Source organism: Drosophila mojavensis, unplaced genomic scaffold (assembly GCF_018153725.1).
Source record: "Drosophila mojavensis isolate 15081-1352.22 unplaced genomic scaffold, ASM1815372v1 contig_80, whole genome shotgun sequence".
Taxonomy (NCBI): domain Eukaryota; kingdom Metazoa; phylum Arthropoda; class Insecta; order Diptera; family Drosophilidae; genus Drosophila; species Drosophila mojavensis.
Genome location: NW_025318906.1, coordinates 10184516 through 10203245, shown reverse-complemented (window position 1 = coordinate 10203245; position 18730 = coordinate 10184516). Strand labels below are relative to the sequence as shown.

At 40.4% G+C, this 18730-nt stretch overlaps 3 protein-coding genes across 6 annotated transcripts in view; 1 reads left to right on the top strand and 2 right to left on the bottom strand.

Annotated features, from left to right (window-relative positions):
• Positions 1 to 344: 344 nt before the first annotated feature.
• On the bottom strand, positions 345 to 4793 carry LOC6579349 (ubiquinone biosynthesis protein COQ9, mitochondrial). The gene is made up of 4 exons (XM_002005209.4): positions 4643 to 4793; positions 830 to 1533; positions 561 to 770; positions 345 to 484 (listed from the first exon to the last, which is right to left on the bottom strand). The coding sequence occupies exons 1-4, from the start codon at positions 4701 to 4703 to the stop codon at positions 446 to 448; spliced, it is 1014 nt and encodes a 337-aa protein (XP_002005245.2). The 5' UTR covers positions 4704 to 4793; the 3' UTR covers positions 345 to 445.
• Positions 2258 to 4547, bottom strand: LOC6579348. Its single transcript, XM_002005208.4, has one exon. The coding sequence runs from the start codon at positions 4337 to 4339 to the stop codon at positions 2348 to 2350; it is 1992 nt and encodes a 663-aa protein (XP_002005244.2). The 5' UTR covers positions 4340 to 4547; the 3' UTR covers positions 2258 to 2347.
• Positions 4794 to 5046: 253 nt separating the features above from the next.
• LOC6579346 (F-actin-uncapping protein LRRC16A) overlaps positions 5047 to 18730 on the top strand; it is a 33686-nt gene continuing 20002 nt past the window's right edge. For 2 of the 4 annotated variants that reach the window (XM_015163625.3, XM_032730616.2), the window contains exon 1: positions 9128 to 9224. In XM_015163625.3, the coding sequence (XP_015019111.2) occupies positions 9128 to 9224 (97 nt within the window). Of the gene's footprint in view, positions 5956 to 9088; positions 9225 to 18730 lie in introns of those variants that run through there. The other 2 variants (XM_015163624.3, XM_032730617.1) reach the window with 2 other exon arrangements.

The window sequence follows — 18730 nt, the reverse complement described above, 5'->3', positions numbered from 1 at the left end:
CTTAAAAATCAGCGAGAGTTTATATATAGAAAAATAATTGGATACAAAGCGAAATCAAGAAAATTTTAAAATTGAATTTTAAAACTAAAAATATTAAATATATTCTTTAACTTGAAACTTAGCAAGAAATTATTTAAGGAAAATTAATTTGTGACAAACTGATATGTGACTATTCTAAAGTTTGAATTTAGAAAATAAAAAATATATAATACAAACTCAAAATCAAATTTGGATCTACTATAAAAAAAATCTTTAAGAAAAAATCGAGAGCTCTAGAAAAAACAGCCTACAAATATGCATAAATACACGTAGATCAGGTATATTATGACAATTTTTATAAGGTATAAATCGTATTATATATATATAGTATATATATGTATATTTAATATTTTTACATAGCACTCGGTTGTTCTTTGGACATTTGCTGATTTTTTGTGCAGCTTAGCTAGTGACGACTGTAGCCAAGTCCGAGTATGTTGCGCGCCTGCAAGAGAGAGAGAGAGAGAGAGAGAATCGAATTAAGTTGAATTACTTTTCTAGATTAAGTTCGTTCAACATACCGTTATGAAAGCAGAGTTAAAGGAACGTTGAAATGTCTGCGTCATGCCCTCAGTTTGAGCCAAAGCCATCTGCAGCTGGACAGCCTCATCCATGCGATTCTTGAGGAACTCCCACGTCTGGGCGTGTCCCGCTGAGGTGTCCTGCAGCATATACAGCTCCGTCATCTTCATAATGGTGGCCAAGCCAACGCGACGCGTATACCAGCCAAACTGTGGAGCAATGAAGGCAAATGAATATATGGACAGAGATTCGTTTTAGTCAAGCTCACATCGACGGAACGATCGCCGGAATAGTAGCAAATATCATCGACTAGGGTGAGCACCTGCGCCAGCGCTGTGGATGCATTTGCCGGCTGTGCTATCAGTGCCATGGCCTGGGGCCATTGCTTCTTGAAAGGCTCAATCATGCTGAGGCGCTGGCGCACCGCTTGGACTAGGAAATCCAGCGGATCACCGACCTCCTTTTGGCCATTGTCCGTTCTCTTCTGCAGACTCTGCACCAGCTCCGCATTACACTTGCCATTGAAATGGGAGACAAGCGCAAAGCCGCCATCGGGAAACATGCCATGGACGACACTCGGAAAGCCGCTCTCCTCGGCGCCCTGGACAATCGCTTGCTTGGTCCAGCCAAGCTCCGGCACATGCAGCAGCGCTGCATCCAGTATACGCGTTCGTATGGCATCCACCTTGGCCTGCTTGGCTGACTGCTCCTCATCGGGTGGCGCACCACCGCCACCTATTCCAGCACCGCCGCCCGCATCGCTCATTGTGGCCTTGTACGCCTTCTGTTCGGCCGCATCGCGCTCCCTTTCGCGTTGCTCCTCACGCGCCCGAAACTCATCCAAGTTGTCGCTGCTCGAGGAGTAGCTGCGTCCCACAGCGTAGCTGGGCAAGAATACTGGGCGCTGCTGTTGCAGTGTGAGCACGGCGGCTGGTGTAACGGTGCTAATGGCCAGCCAGCAGCCTTGTGCATCTGCAAATCATTTAATCAATCAATCAAGTATAAAAGAACTTCTCTTTGGCAATACAGTTGAAATTGTGTATAAGAATGTTTTAATTGCAAAAATGTTTTTATTTCAAAATAATGTGAAACTCTCAATTTAATATATTCAAGTGTTAATTTATATTCCAATCGTCATTCGTCATATTTTAGCAATATGACTTTCATTTATTTATTTATTTTTTTAAATTTTCATTATCTTGAATTTAAGCTGATAAGGCTTCTGTAAAACTCTTTTTTTTTTTTAAGATTTAAAAGCTTTTATTTTGGCTGTTTATAATATACATACTTGAAGGATCATTCATAAACTCTTCGCTTAGTCATTAAATTATCTCAATTAAGTATTTTTGTTATCAGTGATTCTACTTTATGGCCAGCATAATTGAGGTAACCCCAGGTGGCAGGTTAATTTTTAAATACATATTTAAAAATTTAGTTGACAATTTGTTTCACATTTCGTGTGGAGTTGTGGTTTCCCCCTTTGCTCTAATTAGTTTGAAGGTCAGCTAAAACAAGGCAAAGATCACAGTATGGCTGCGTTCGCTTTGCTGTGTCATTAATTAACACCTTTTTGGAGGCGACAGGTGAGCGAGAGAGCACAGTTAGCTTGGTCAATTAGCACCTGTTGACCGTAAAAACACACAAAAATAAACAAATACACATAGTATGTGTATAGAAAAAAAAAATGCCATTATGATTGTCGGATAAATTTCGTTTTCATTTACGTTCGATCAAAGGAGATATAAACATAGAAACAGATGCTTTTGATTTGTATTTTGTCCAATTTCTAGTCCGATTGGATCATTTTTTTGCGCTTTATCGAGCTCTGCTCCACATTATCGCTGGTCAGCAGGTAGAGCACGCGCAGTGATTCCAGTCCCGTTATGGACCCGGCCAACACCTCGAGCTTCTCCTCACGCCCAATGTCCGGCAAATGGCCATCTCCCTCGCCGCCGTCCATCCCGCTGTTGGTTATGTTCACGGCCAGCATATTAAGCTGCTTCTGCATTAGCTCGTCGTCGGATGAGCTCTGGCCATTGAGCACCCGTTCCCTGTACGCCTTGTAGTGGGCGAGGGAGAAGTTTAGGGCTTTGCCGAGGGGTTCCAGGAATCGCTGCTCAATCTCTGGCAGCACATCCCAGAATCCTGTTCGGTTACCAAGGTCAGCCATGGCAAAGTACCGCACCATGTTCAGGGCATTCGATATGGTTACCGAATGCATCAAAAGGTCCGATTTCACGTCTTGGGGGAGCACGCAAACACACCGCAGCACCATGGACCGGAACTGTACTCCGCTGTAGACCTCGCTCAGGGGCACCTTCAGCTCCATTTGCGCGGCAGCTAAATCCTTATACATTCCCGCCAGATAGCCCAAGATGCCGTCGTGCTGCACAGTTTCCAGCAGGTTTTTCAATATGAAATACTTGGCTGTATCCTCGAAGGCGAGTATATAGTGATGCAGCACCTGGAGGCCCAGTTGACGCAGCGACTCCTGCGAGGAATAGCCCGTTATCTTGCAGAGCACCTCACAGTAGCGCTTGTGCACCTCCAAATCCAGCGAACGCTGCGGCACAGGCTCCGTCAGGATGCTCAGCGCATAATCATTCAAGCGTAATCCACAATGCTGCATCGGCGGCTCCGGTTGCTCCAGCAGCACCGAGACCAAGTATAGACACGATTCGAATAAATGCAGTGGGGCATAGACTTTGGGCGCGCTCTTGGGCAGCAATTGGCCCACGAGCAGAGCGTGATAATACATGGCCAGGGCAGGCAGTGGGAGTTTCTCGTCGATTAGGAAGATATTGTGGCTGCTCATCTCGTAGACACCCTTTTCAGCGTCCAGGCGACGTTTCCAGCGGGCGCGCTGCTCCACCAGGCAGAGGAGATAGTAAGGATCCCGTAGCAATCGTGAGGCGTCCGTTACCAGAGTATGCAACACCTGCTGGACATATGATTGTGTTTTGCCCGCCTTGGCGCGGGCCTGGAGATAACTTTGCTGAGTCAACTCCGGCCGCAGGCGCCACGGACTGGGCGTACAGATGTGCGCTTGTCCCGGCTCCAGCAATCGCTTCGGTACATTGCTCAGCTCGAGCAGGGCCAGCGGTTTGCCCAGCAGCTGAATTAGGAAGCAGATTAAGGCATTACGACGATTCAGGCTACAATCCCGAAAGACCGATGTGTTGCAATCCTGCTCGAGGACCACCTTCAAGAGTGGTTCGTAGCACAGATCGATGGTGATGTAATGCGCCAGCATTTCCTCGATTTGTTTGTCCTGCTCCAGCAGATGGGCTTGTTGCTCATCGTAGCCCTCGCTGAGGTACTGCGGCAACGGCAGCTCCCGCACACGTGTAACTACAGAGGCGAGACACCACTCGATGGCCTGCGGCTTGGACTGACCCTGTCGCAGCAGCACCACCTGCAATGCACGAAGATATGCCGAGAATATGGCTATGCTGCTGCTCTCCTCGATCTTTTCCATCAGCTCCAGCATAAACTGGTGCAGCGGCGCATATTTAGCGACGATCTTCAGCAGCTCATTGACGCAGTCGAACAACTGCGTGTCGTCCACATTCGTTTCGTCCGTTAACGTCGGTGCACAGATTTCCGTATACATGTCCAATGCGGCGGCGGGCATGTGCGGTTCGATTTCCGCGAAGACCGCGGGGCTCTGGAAGAGCATTTTGATGCCATCGAAATCGCGCTCGTGGAGCATACGCTTAATTAGGCTTAACAGGTTCTCGGCTTCTGTTACCGGTTCCGTTTCCATTTCTACGTCCATGGTATTTTGATTTTGTTTTATTTACTTTTTTTTTGTTTTGATTTTTTGTTTTCACTTTGTTTTATTTTAACTAAAAATTCTAAATAAAATTTTGACCGGCAGCCACAGCATTTGCTTTGTCCTCTCCCCCCTGACGTATAAATCGAACGGAAAAGGAATGAAAAAAGTGTAAAGAAAACAGCTGTTCGCTTTGAATGCCACTCTCACTCGCACGTCTTTCGTAATGGGCGAATTGCGAAATCCAGCACGCGCGCTTCTTTGCTTTATGTCAACAATGGTTTGATTACTGTTTAATTTACTTACTGATTGGCAGCACAAACTTTTGTAGGCGTATTACTTTTTGCAAACAGCGCACATTTGCCATTTTAGCGCTCCAAATGTTGTCTGCTCAACTGATATTTGCTTCTTCTTCTGGTATTTATTTCGGGCGCCATTCAGCATGCGGCAAACACAGTGCTGTAAAGCGTTCGAAATTGTTGAATTTTGCAGCACTGTGCAGCTAGGGCTGCAAATGCATAGCTCTAAATATATACAAATGCCTACTTTAATGAATAAAAATAGCATTAAATTTACCTAAAATATAGGTATCAATTATGCTCAACTAATAAATATATATATTTTCCCTATGTGCTGTAACAGCTGTTTGGTATTTTCATAGCATGCATTGTGAACTTTTTATTGGCTTGCGGGAACTGGTCACACTGCTCAGTAGACCCAACGCTTTTCATTCGTCGTGTGTGCTGTTCGCGGTGCCAGTGCGCTGAGTTTTTATATTAATATTTAAGGCACAATTTTTTGCACACTTATGCAAAACGTTCTTAGTCAAATAAATTAACTGTGTGCGGTGCATTAAGTCAATGTGATAGCAGCGCCACATAGTTAACACCAGAAGTGTTCAATTTTTATCAAAATATTCAAAGCGATTGCGGCAAAAAAAAAAAAAAAAAAAAAAGGGAAACCCGAAACGAATTCCAAGAATTCCCAAGCAAATAATCAAAATATTCAAATTTAACGAATCGCCAAAGCTTTAATACGCAAATTAATTTTAATTTGGTTATAAGATAGTTGAAGAAAAAAGAAAACAATTGTTAGTGCAGAAAAACGAAGCGAGACCAACCGATCCCCCGACAGAGGGTGGAAAACCGTGCAAAGTGTTTGTTTGCGTGTATGAGTGTGTGTGTCTATAAAAAACGAAAAGGAAAAGAATTGAGGAAAACCGTTGCGAAAAATGTGTGAGCAACAATTGAAGGTTGTTTCCGTTCGTCCCGAACGGCATGCGTAGCCAGGCTTTAAATCCAGTTTTATGCGCCAAGCAAAATTGTATCGACAACAACAAGACGAATAAGAGGAAGAAGAAAAAGAAGACGAGCCACAACAACAAACTTCAAATTGTTTTGTGGACCCTTTTCGCCTGGCATTCAGCACGCAATTCGCCGCCGCCGCCGTCGCCGCCCGCAGTGGTCTCTGTTGCCACCGCCGCCTGGTGGTTATTCCTGTTTGACTTCATTTTCGCTCGCTGCCAAATTGCTGCCACTTTCGCCGCAAACTTATAAACAACAACAATAACACAACAGTCAAAATGTCGACGCGTTCGCAATTAACCAAGGACCTCAATGGTGAGTAATCGTTATCGTTCTTTGTTTTTAATTTTTTTTTTTTTTTTTTATCATAATCTCTCTTTGCACACACAGTCACTCATTTTGTCTTTGTTTTGCATAGAACTGCTGCTTGCATATTCTTTACTCTGCCGCCCTTCATAATCTTAGACCTCACTTCATCCACCGTTAGCGCTGGGCTGTGTTTTTGTTTTCGGTTTTCTCAGTTTATGTTTTGTTCTTGACGTTTGCTTCTCGCTCGGCGCACTTCCGTTTTGCCACAATGCGACACGGACACGCCACACTGGCTGCCCCCCACACAACCCCAACTCCACCTGGTCACAGTCACCCTCTCTCTCTCAGCTTCTCTCACTCTCTCTCTGCTTGGGCTTGTTAGCATAGGAAATCTGGTTGTTGAGACACAGTTTGAGATGCACCGCAGCAGCAGTCGTCTTACAACTGCAGCTTGCATGTTCTACACACAAACACACATGCATATGCATTTAATGTATTTGTGTGTGTGCATTTAATGTACTTTCATTTGCATAGTCTGCGTTTTTGATACCCTGTACTCATAATTTGCCTAAGTTGGGTATATCGAATAACTCAATTATAAGAGATATGCAAACAGAATATCAAGACTTATAAAATATTTATTATATTAATATATATTACTTATTTCATGAATTCTGTTATTACATGTGTTTTACATGGTATCTGTTGGTGGGCAAGCTAAATTTTTGTAGAACTCTCATTAATTGCTCGCGCCATGATGTTTAATTGAGTTGAAATTGAGTTGAGCGCTGCGAAACGGCAAGTAGAAGGAACAATAACAAAAACAACAACAGCAATAATAACAACAATTAAAAAGCATTGCTCAGAAGCATTGGCCGCATCGTTTATGGACTTCATAACTATAACTGCGTCGATAAACAAAATCAACAAACAAACAGCAGTGCAATGCATGTGTGTATGGGTGTGTGAATGACAGTGCATGTGTGTGTGTGTGTGTGTGCTTACTTGTAAATAACTGTTAGTCAGCGCTCTGTTTGCCCGTCATTTAAAGCGATTGTCGGCTGCATGCATAAACAGAGGGAAATTTTAGATGCAGCTGCAGCCAACGGCAACAACAAAAACAATAATAATATTATAATTAATTATCATATTATTATTGAGAATTTTGCATATATCCATAAATTATCAATTTGATGTCCTTTCAACTTGATGGCTTTTTATTGTTGTTATATCAATAGAGAATTTTTCTATAATTCAATTATTTTTAGCCTACGTTTTTTCATTATTTTTTATTGTGCGAATATGAATTCACTTCTTACTGTAAAGGCTAGCATATTCCTTTAACCGTTAGCCGAGCTAAGCAGGGCTGCAAAGCTCATCTCAACTGATCAACTGGTTCGCTGCAGTTCGTGAACTCGATTTTGTGTTATTAATATGAATATTATTTTTGGTTTATTATATTTTTACTATGAATAATATTTATAAATATCTATTATGCACATAAAAACGCTAAATTTGTTATTAAATAATATTTTGTATCCAGAACGCATTTAGTTATAATTAAAAGCTTTTGGTTCAGATAATATTTATTTGTAGTAAAATCGTTTTTTGTTTTGCTTGCTGCTGCATTATTTAGCTCAACTATGATTAAGAGTCTAATTGGGAATTGTATGTTATCGGTACACATTCTGATTGGCGGCGTGTTATCAAGAAAGGGGAACTTGATTGATGATTAATACAGCGCCAGCAGGTGTCTTAAATGAACTGCAAGTTGAAATAACACATAGGCACACGCAAACACTCACACACACACACACGCACAGATACATAAATCACTCGCCCAATTGGATTTTTCTGAGTTTATTTTCATTTGATTTTTCACGCTGGAATTTTCACAGCGAGCGCAGCTGCAACAGCAACAAACGCAACAGCAACAACAACAATTTGTTCGTGCCCCATAAATAAAATTGTCAATGCTTTCGACTCAGTTTTGCTCCAAATACCAATCCCCAAAAAGAAAGAAAAAAAAAAAACATTTACCTAAATTATGAGCAGCAAGTGGAATGTTTTGGCTAATTGGCAGCAAAGCTAATTGGAGACTGGAGCAACAACAACAACAGCAAATAAGGCCTCAGCAAATGTTGCACCTGGGCAAACAGGACAATGTGACAGTGATGGGGGGCGCTCTTCTTGGTGGGTGGGCGTGGCTGTTGGTGCCACTGGTTCTGGAGTCGTTTGCTGCTTGGCTGTCATTGCACTCAAATCAAATTAGCGCGAATGCCAACGAACTTGATGAAAATTGCCGACCGTGCTAAAGGCAGTGCCTCTCAAACTGTGAGTGGACGTTGATTCGTTGTGGCAGTTGTTGCTGCTGCTTGCTGTTCTTGTTGTTGTTGCTTTTATTATTTGGTTAACTTTTCACGCTCGTCTGTTGCTCTGTCAAGCGTTAACACCCAATTTCCGTTTGCCATTCCTATTAGATTCCATTTGGAATTGTGCTTCAACACCAACAGCCAAAAAGAGCTGACTGGAAAAAAATATCAAATTGAAATTCTAAGCTGAGCAACATGTTGTTTATGGTAAAATTGCTATAATTTATCAAATACAATTAATTATGTATAATAATAATTATTACATATTAATTATAGTTAAATTTGGTCATAGTTTATCTACCAAAAATGAACTAAAATAAATCAAATTAAATATTATAATGAATAATAACCATTTTTGTTGTTATACTTTTATTTACTTATTTTTTTTTTTTTATAAATGTAAGCCACATTTATTTTAATATCAGTGTTTACCTTAAACCCAAAATCTTGTATCACAGTGTTAAATCTGTTGCTTGCACACCTAACGGTCACGCCCAAAAACAAACTGAAGCAGCGTGCTCTCGCTCTCTCTCTCTCTCACTCGCTCTCTGGCGCGCTATTAGCTTTAGCTACGCTCACGTTCTCTATTCGAAATGTCTGATAAGAATATTGGGCTGATAAGAAACGATCGCAATTGTCGCATTTCTCCTCAGTACTGAATCCGACGCGCGCTTCACAACTAACTGGATTCGAATTGGGTCTACGTGATTGCACTTGGCTCAACTTATATTCTGATTGATTATTTACATTGTGTTTTGGTTATTTTTTTGTTTTTGCTATTAATGTTTCATGTGGATATAAAGCAAATGTATACAAACGAAATGATGAATCACATCGATCAGTATTTGCGGCGCATTATGGAGCTGCAGATACGCGACGTAGTGCGGCAAGCCAAAGACGAAGGTGAGATCGTTGAAAATAACAACAAACAAGTAAGAACGTTGCAGTCGGGCGTTACCGACTGCGGAATACTCATTCACATCCCATCAACAATTTAGTAGTTAAGTTTCGCTCTAATACTGTAGAATATACAGGCTTTTCCGATTTGCCACGCCCCTACTGGGCGTAAATACCTCATTTTTGGTCAGTTTCTAGAACGAGATAACAGTACCCTAACTGCAAAGTTTGAATGCTTACTCTTAAGAAATGTGAAAATTACAGGGTATTTTTCGATATGCCACGCCCCTAAAGAGGCGTAAAAATTATTTTTTGGGGAATCGATAGAGGAGGCTACCAGTAACTCAACTATTCAAATTTAAGGCTTCTAGCTATTATACTTTAGGAGATATACATTTTTGCGGTTTGCCACGCCCCCTGTGGGCGGACATATATCCGACAAAGCTTTTTGGTCTTGGGTGATCAGCCCGAGTATATATACAAAATTTGAGATCTCTGGCATCAATAGTGTCCAAAAAATAGCAGAATTTGAAAAATCACTATATCTTCAGGTCCGATTTGGCACGCCCCTAATGGGTGTAGACTTATAATTTTATTTTTAGACTTTATAGAATCATAACATTAGCTGACATGCAAAATTTTAGCATTCTAGGTTTACAACTTTAGGAGATACAGTTTTATCCGATTTGCCACGCCCCCAATGGGCGGAGATATATCCGCCATAGCTTGTGATCTTGGGTTGTCGACGCGGACCTACATACCAAATTTCAGCTTTCTAGCTCTTTAACTAACATGATTTCTGGTATATCGGAAAATGCATTTTCCGATTTGCCACGCCCCTAGTAGGCGGATCGGAAAAATTTTAACACTTTATAAATCGGAGATATACACGAGTATGTGCTCCAAATTTCAAGTCTCTAGCTTCAATAGCGCCGAAATATATTGCGTTCATACGGACAGACGGACAGACGGACAGACGGACGGACGGACAGACGGACAGACGGACGGACAGCAAGACGGACATTGCACAAAACCAATATACTGATTCACTTTCGTGAATGAGTATAAAAAGCGTACTCTTATATATCCAATAAGAAGCTAATAAGCCATTTTTATATATATTTGCTGCAACTCTTATATGCGTCATACATTGATATCAGTTCGTAAGACGCGTTGACCAGCGCGCCAATTGAAAGAGTGAGTGAGACAGAGTGAGAGTGGTGTAGAGGGACGTAGTGGAAGTTCTTATTCGCACGCCATAAAAAAGAAGGAAAACAATTGTTGACAACTGCTGCGCCTCTTTTTAGCGGAAATTGAGTCGTTTAATAATTAACTCTGTTTATTTTGTTTTACTTTTAAATGGATTTATTGACAAATTGAAATATCAGTTTAGTGAGATATGCATACATATCGATACATAGCATTTTTTTGATAAATCTGATAAGATTTTGCTATACTTGTCGATTGCTCTCTTATGAAAAACTTGCAAAGTTGCATGCAGTCATAAAACTCTTATACATACATGAATATGGAAGACATGTCAGCACTTATAAAAACTCTTATATTCATTAACATAGTGAAGTCAACACTGATAACACTTTTCGGCCATCCGAAAATTCAGTTACCAAACTTTTATAAACAAATGTGCCCAACTATTGTTTTTGGCAATTTGTTGCTTGCTCAACTTCCGTTTGTCATACAAAAATTGCATTGCAAAATTATTTTTAAATTCGCCATTGATTCACACATTTGTTTAAAACAAAAGTTTGTTGCAACAGTCAAACAACAAAAGAAAACAAAATAAAATTGAAACAAAAACAAGTTTTCTCTGGAATTAATGACTCCAATTTTTGTTTCATTTTATTGAGGCTGCCTTTCCAGTCGAAAATGCAAAACTATGGAAATTTATTGGATGTCCAAGTGAAGGCCATGAGTGGGTACACGCTCATACATATGTGTGTAGGTGTGTGCGTGTGACCCCCGATTGACCCAGATGCTGGCCAATAAATGCACGCGCTCAATAATTCATACTTCCAATTAAGCGTTTGTCGCTTGCCCGTTTGCCCGATTGCCCGCTTGCTCATTTGCCATGCAGCTAATGGCAAATTGTATGCAATTAGTTGCTGAAAGCTGACCGACCGGTGCTCTCCCGCTCCCACTCTCTCGTTCTGTTACTTTTACTCTCTTTCGTTAAGCGCTCTCTCTTTGTGTGCATGTGTGTGTTTGCTAGTGCTTGCTTGTGCCAATTTCCCGTCTTGCTCCAATTCCAGTTATCCTGCCAGTAACTTGCGTCTCATTAAGTGACACACACTCACATACACAAACGCTCACACATACACTTTTCTGCATTCGTCGCCTCAATTTGGGCGCATTGAAAGTTGGCGGCGAAGTCAGAACTCGTTTGACGACATCGACGGCTTAAAAGAAGCTACACAAAGCACGCAGAATTGACACCAACACCAAAAACTAACGCTGAGAATGAAAAAGTAAAAAATAACTCATGCTCCATTTTGAGTGAAATTGTGTCACATAAGCAACAGCAGCAGCAGCAACAACAACAACAAGTGACGTTAATGAGGCGCAGGCTGGCGCTGCTGCTGCTACTACCTCCACTGCTGCGCTCAGTCGCATCCCTGACCTGCTGCTGGACGGTCGCAGTGCTGTGCTCTACTTTTTATTTTGGGACATAGAACAAAGAAGAAGATAGCAAAGAGAGTGGGTAACTGCGAGAGCGCGCCAGCGTGTGGATAACCTGTCGCTGTCTATAGAAGCTCGTCATAGCTATGAACAATGTGCTGGCAGCTTGAAAGCTTTGCGTCCAAATTCGCAACGCAAAACTGCGTTATGAGGTCAAATAAATTAAAGCTCACGCCCACTGATGTGTGCAAAGGTAACAACAACTCCAAATACATTTATAGCAAATATTTCACAGAGCTCAGCACTAACATATTAAGTTGTGTATGTTGGAAAGTGTCTGGACTTACAGTAATTACAACATAAAGCGGCTCAGCTGTCCATGTAAAGAGCAAACAGCAAACATCAACAGCAGTCGACAGCTGTTAATAATAAAGCGCGAAAGTAAATTGCAATAGACGCCAGCCGACCGACTACTCTCTCTCTCTCTTACTTTATCCCTCTCTTACTACTTGTCTTGTCTTGCTTGCGCACACACCCCCACATTGCTTCATTGTGCAAATATAATTAACATAACGTAAAGTAATCAAAAAGTTGTGTGTAAAGAAAACGAAAATAAAAAGAAAAAATCTTCGTTTAACGTTCTTTTGTGCTGCTGCGTTTGGCTTCAGCTACAGCTTTGATTGCCAGCACGGCTTTTTGTACCGTTAGCCCAAGCAGTTGAGCCAAAAGCTAGAGAGAGAGAGGGATGAGGTGGGGCGAGGTGAGGTGAGGTGAGGCCTTGTCCATTGTTTGTTGTTTTTGCAAACATTGAAAGCGATTGTCGCATTCTTTATGGCTTCAAAAATGTACTTGTAAGAATGATGGCTGGCGGCTGGTGGCTGGTGGATGTCTGTATGTGTGTATGGGTGTGCACTCACAATTTAGATGTAGCTGTATGTATGTGTCTATATTTGGACAGCGCTGTGCCTAATCCTCAGCAAGTGAGAAGCTTTTGAGCTTGACTTGGTATACTATATGCATGTATATGTGTGTATGTATGTATGTAAGTTGTATTTCTCCTTTGCTTCTGTGTGCAAAGTTGTCAAACTGTATAACTGATTTTAGTTTCATATTCATTTAGTTCTCGCCAGAGTTTTGACAGCCTTTGTGCTTCTAACACGACAACTTTGATTGCGTGTATATGTGTGTATCTACACGCAACAAAAAGCGCACACAAACAACAAACTACACACAAGTGTCGTAATAAAAGGCTCAGACAGGGCAACACACACACACACGGAGACACGCCCACAACTGCACTTGTAGCAGAGTATTTTGAACTCGTGTAATCTCGGCGAAAAAAAAAAGAAAAAGAAATATATATATATGTATGTATGTATATATGCATGTGTATATGTTCGGTAACAGCAGTAACAAAACTTTGCCAAATTGGGTCACACTTATCGTGTTTTGTCCCCCTAGCCCACACTGTGCAGCCTGTCAATGCTGTTAAGCTGGTGAAATCCGCTATTCATATCAAATAAAAAGTTTTTCGAACATGCAGGGCGCATCGGTTCTTTGACCCCACACAGAAATATCTAAAGTATGAAATGTATCGAAAAGGTATCGTTTGACCTGCGGCTGCTGTGGCTGCTGCTGTTGCTTATCAGAGCGCCGAACCGAACGAAATTGACCGCAGTTTGCAATTAAAGTTAAATTTCCTTTAAGCGGAAATGAAGTCGAGACGGCGAGACGGCGGCTGCACAGGTAATTACGGGCTTGGATTGGGAACATGGCCAAGGTAATTGCTGTAGGGTACAACAAAAAAACTTTAGTTTTTCGGTATGGGGAAATTTCTGTTTGCCAAAAAGCCAATCAAATCTTGCAAAGCCAGACAGATAACGGAATTTCACTTGTTTTTGTTTCGTTGTGAATTCCTGTTGACTTTTGACTTGGCACAAAAGGGAAAAGGGGAAAATGGGAAAAAAGGGCAATTTGGGACTTTATAAATATTTATGAATGAGCATTTTGAAGGAATTTTGCTCTTACGACAGTTTGCACGTGCTTGAATGGAATATTAGGCAGTGATAACAAACTTGTCTTTAAAGATTGTTGTTTTTACATTATAAATGACGATAAATATGCAAGACGGGTATAAAGCTTAAGCCCAAAGCTCTAGTGGCGCAAAAAGGCAAATTCAAGACAATAAAATAAGTTATTTATTGTTCTGTAATTCTGTAATTCTGAGTTTTTTTTATTAAGTAACATTTTCATACTTATAGCTTCTGCAATTTAGTTACTTTTTTTGCAGCTCAGCGATAAATGCATTTTCATTGCCGTAGACAGTTGCTTATGTGTGCGCGGCTGTCTGCTCATCTACATGCGTCATTCTGATATTGACATAGTGTCAGATGATGGGCACTTGCATGCACGAACAGAACAGCAAATACACATTCACACACACACATGCAAACACAGCCAGTAAACAGTATCATTTGACTCATGCTAGAGCGAGCGAGCATTAGCGGAAAAGAGAGCGCGTAAGCTTTTGAGCCGCGCAGCAGCAGCAGCTGTAGAAGCGTCAAATACAAAGTTCATTCACATTTTTACTGCAATTAAGAGAAGCAACAGAAGCAACAGCAGCAGTAGCAGCCGCCGCTCTCTCGGCTAACTGTCAATGTTGCCGCTTGGACGCTTCGCTGCTCGCGTTGTTGATGGCCGATCTTTATCATTGTCATCACGTCGCACGGAACTATTTTTTTGTCGCTCTCTTTCCACAGAGTGCAAAAGAGCATATTGGCAGATGAGGCAGCGCCGAAAGCTTTTATTTATTATAGCGATGCTACAAATAGTTTAAAAATTGATAAATATTTTTTTTTTTTTTAATTATAATAATTGAAGGGCATTTCGAAAATAGAAAATTATTATTTACAATTATATAATATTTACAAGTAATATATATACATACTTATATGCATTATTTAATGCTATTATTATTATTATCCCAGAGTATTGCTTAGTCGGCCTTTGTTTTGTTTTAATAACTTCTCAAGTTTTTGCGTTATGGTTTCCTTTGGGAATAGCTGGCGCCATTACAAGTGTTTGCCCAGTGGGTGGCCCCTGCCATTGTTTATGTGTCTGTGCGTGTCTACAAACACTAAAAATCGTTACACACACACACTCACACAATTGGCTCGTCTGGCTAATGTCTTTTCTCTGCGCTGTTTTTTGGCCACAACTTTGCGGCTGTTTAGTGAGTGTGGTCAGGGCCCTAATTGCTCCCGCTGCTCTTTTATGGCATGCTTCATGCAAATCCACTGCCAAATAGCAAATACACATGTCTACACGCTCACAAACACAGACACACTTACACATTCTTACATGCACATATGTATTCTCATGTATTTGCTTTTCACTTTTGTTTGCACAAGGAATTTTAATGCTCAAAAAATGAAAAAAAAAAAGAAACAAGCACAAAATTTGTTTTATCCCCCAGGTTTTTATTTTTTGTACAATAGAGTTTCTCTGGGGCATGATTCATACGAAATATATCCCTAGGGCATAATATTTGACTGCATAACTGAGTGGCAAATAGTAGATTAACATAGTTTAAACAATTTCTACATATTGTATTTGTTGTTAGCTTTACGATATTGAAGGGGATCAATGGGTTTATCTTATAATCGAACGTAAACATTGTGAAATTACTGATGACTTTTGTATATTATGTAATTGCTTATGATTAAGAGTTAATATAATAGATCTCTGTGTATGTATGTGTGATTAAGCAAACCTTAAGTTTCAACTGTGTGATTTTAGTGAGTAATTGGGTATATCGATACTCTATGCAAATACCTCCTATGAAGAAATGAATTTCTAAAAGTCTTGATAGAAAACTTGTTCTCCGTATATTTCTCTAAACAAAATGCACTACATTGTGACTGGTTCATTTTGTGGACTGCTGATCAGCTGATTCAATTTCGGGTTAAGCTTAGGCCTCAATATATATAATCAGAAGTCTTCATAGCTTCATCTACTTCCTTTCACCTTAATCCTCCATTAACTGAAAACTTCACACTAATAAAATCAAAACTTGAATTACATTCACTTGATTTTCAAATAGTTATTATGCATTCAACTGTTACGACGTGCCCCAAAGCTAATTTTGTGCTTCCATTTAGTTTGTATATATAAATTAAGCTTTTTTGCTGTAGTTGTTAGATGTTAGTGTGCGGTGTTGCACAAAATGAGTAGACTTCAATAATCCCGTGGCGACGACCGACGTTCTTTATTATCAAAAATCAACTAAAGTACAGTGACATAAATTCTTATATCCAAAGCTAGCCCTAAACCCTGATTATGCTGACATTGCATATTTACGCGAGGCATCGCATTACTTCGGGCAACAACATTGTTGCGCGTTGGAGCCACTGCTGCTGTTGTGCAATATCCGCTGGGAACGGCTACATTCATGCTGACGGCGCGTGATCAATCTGAACATTTATGTTTTGCTGGTCGATTGTGTTAACTCCTCCCCCACTTAGATGAATGACGTCCTCGGCTTTCTTGAAACTGTTAATTAATGTTTGAAGATCACGTTGACGTTTGTTCCTCTGATGTCTTTGATAGAGTTTCATCGAAGCGTAGCAGGAGAGTAAAAGGATGGCCACGGTTAGCCCAGATACTATTGGCCTTCTTACTAGCCCTTCCTCTAGTTGAGCAATATCCCGCAGATTTTTTATGCTTATCTTCTGCAGGTATGGCAGGCTTGGTATCTCTTGGTGGTCTGTTATATTTAAGAGCGCAGATACCGCTGGTCCCGGGGATTTCCTCACGTAGTTTTTTTGGTTTTGGTATACGGTGTTGTTTACCTTTATCTTGTCGTCAAAGGTAAGGAGGAACGTCCCTTTTACCATCTGCTCGTTGACTGTAGCTGCTCCGTCGTTGATGATGATTACTCCATCGTCGACTATGGTTAGAGGTTCGAGGTGGCTGGGCCGAGTTGAACAATGTGCGGTGTCACCTGAGTGTAGCTGTTGAGCGCATGTTGTGTAGGGTGACTTCTTGCAGAACGTTATTGTGAGGGCTGTACTACAATTTCCTATTGATATTACATGATTTCCACAGTCAGCTAAATTGTAGTCTTCGGCGAAATTTATTATGATGCCGTTGTGTTGGACAGGGTATACGGTTAATTTTTTTACATACTATGCTAGGCTTAGGATATCTTATAATGAAATGTAGAAAATTTTCGCTTAACAAAACTTTAATTTGAGATACTTCCATTAAGTCAGTAATAGTGATATTTATAGAGTGTTCATTAACAATGTTTTTTAAATCAGTGGAATCCAAAATGGAGGGGTTTACAATTCCAACCTTTGCAAGTGTTACTGATAGTATTAAGGTTTTTAACTCTGAGATAATTATTCTATTTCTTGTTAGCAGCGTTTCATATAAATGCTCTGTGTCTACTTGTTTTACTTTTGTGTTTTTTACTAGGAGGTTTACGGTGTCAGTTAGCTTATTAATTTGTTCCTGCATTTTTGTGTTTATGGTTATCTGCCTATTTTCTGACTCTACAAGTTCATTCTGTGTAAATTTTAGTTTCTCGAAATCATCATGGTCTGGCGTGCCAGCTACGACCTTTAGAACGGTGCCTAGCATATTGATACTCCTAGCATGTCTATGGTGGACATTTACTGTAGCTATTAATGTTTCTATATGTTGTATGTCTGCGTCTAATAACATTCTCATATGTGATCGGGGGAAATGGTTTGCTAATTCTTTCGTATTTTTTACTATTTCTGAGTATAGGGTAAGGTTGGTTGAGTGCTTCAAGTATTGGAAATCCGTCCAAATGGTTACGTATCCGTCCAAGATCGGTATGTAGTCCATGTTAGTATAGTCAGTCAATTTCGCTGTTATCGTTGTAGCAAAAAGAAGTATAGTCCAAATCCTAAAAAGATAAAAAAGGGAATTTAATGTTTTGCCTATCTTAGATTGTCCTTGTGGACCACCCTCCCTTTTATTAAGACTGTTGTCCCCAAGTCTGCGTCAATTTTGCCTTCGTTGTATAGTGGTGTCAGTTTGTTCCCTAAGCGTCTGTTTGTTTTTTCCAAAACTGTGTCGCCTATTTGGAATTGTCTATTGTGTCTTGTTTCGTTTACTCTATTTGTTAGGAGTTGTTGTGCCTTTTGAATTTTATTTCCTATCTCTATTTCGAGTTCTGGGGAGGATGAGTGGATTATATCGATTGGTCGTTTGTCCGTTACTGAGTGAATTGTATTGTTATATTCGATAGTTGCTTGAAGTATCGTTTCAACAGTGTCAGTAATTTTCCTTTGAGCTGTTAGGCATCTTGCAATGTCACCGAGGGTGCTATGGAATCTCTCGACTTGTCCGTTTGATGTACTATGGAGTGGTGGGGCATTTACGATTTGAATGTTATATTGATTGTTTAGCAGAGATTTTATTGTTTCGGACTTTATGGAGGGCTCGTTATCGCAATAGATCGTCTTGGTATGCCGGTAAAAATTTACAAGTTGTAAAATTGCTGATTGTATGTCAATTATTGTCCTTGAAGCGATGGGTTGAACAATTGCAAATTTTGAAAATTTATCTATGCACGTAAGGAAGTATTTTTTATTGGTTGAGTATATGTCTATGTGTAGTATTTCGCCCACATAGGAAGGTATGGGTGTTTCTCCAAGTATTTGTTTTTGTGGGTGACGATTGTACTTAGCTGTTTTACAAATTTTACAATTTGAAACAACTTCGTTCGTTAATTTTGTCATTTTCGGAAAAAAATAGTCTTGTAAAATCTGCTTCACATTTTCTTGGGCTGCTCTGTGAGCCCGATTGTGTTCTGTTGCAATTATTTCTTTCTGTTCGTTTTT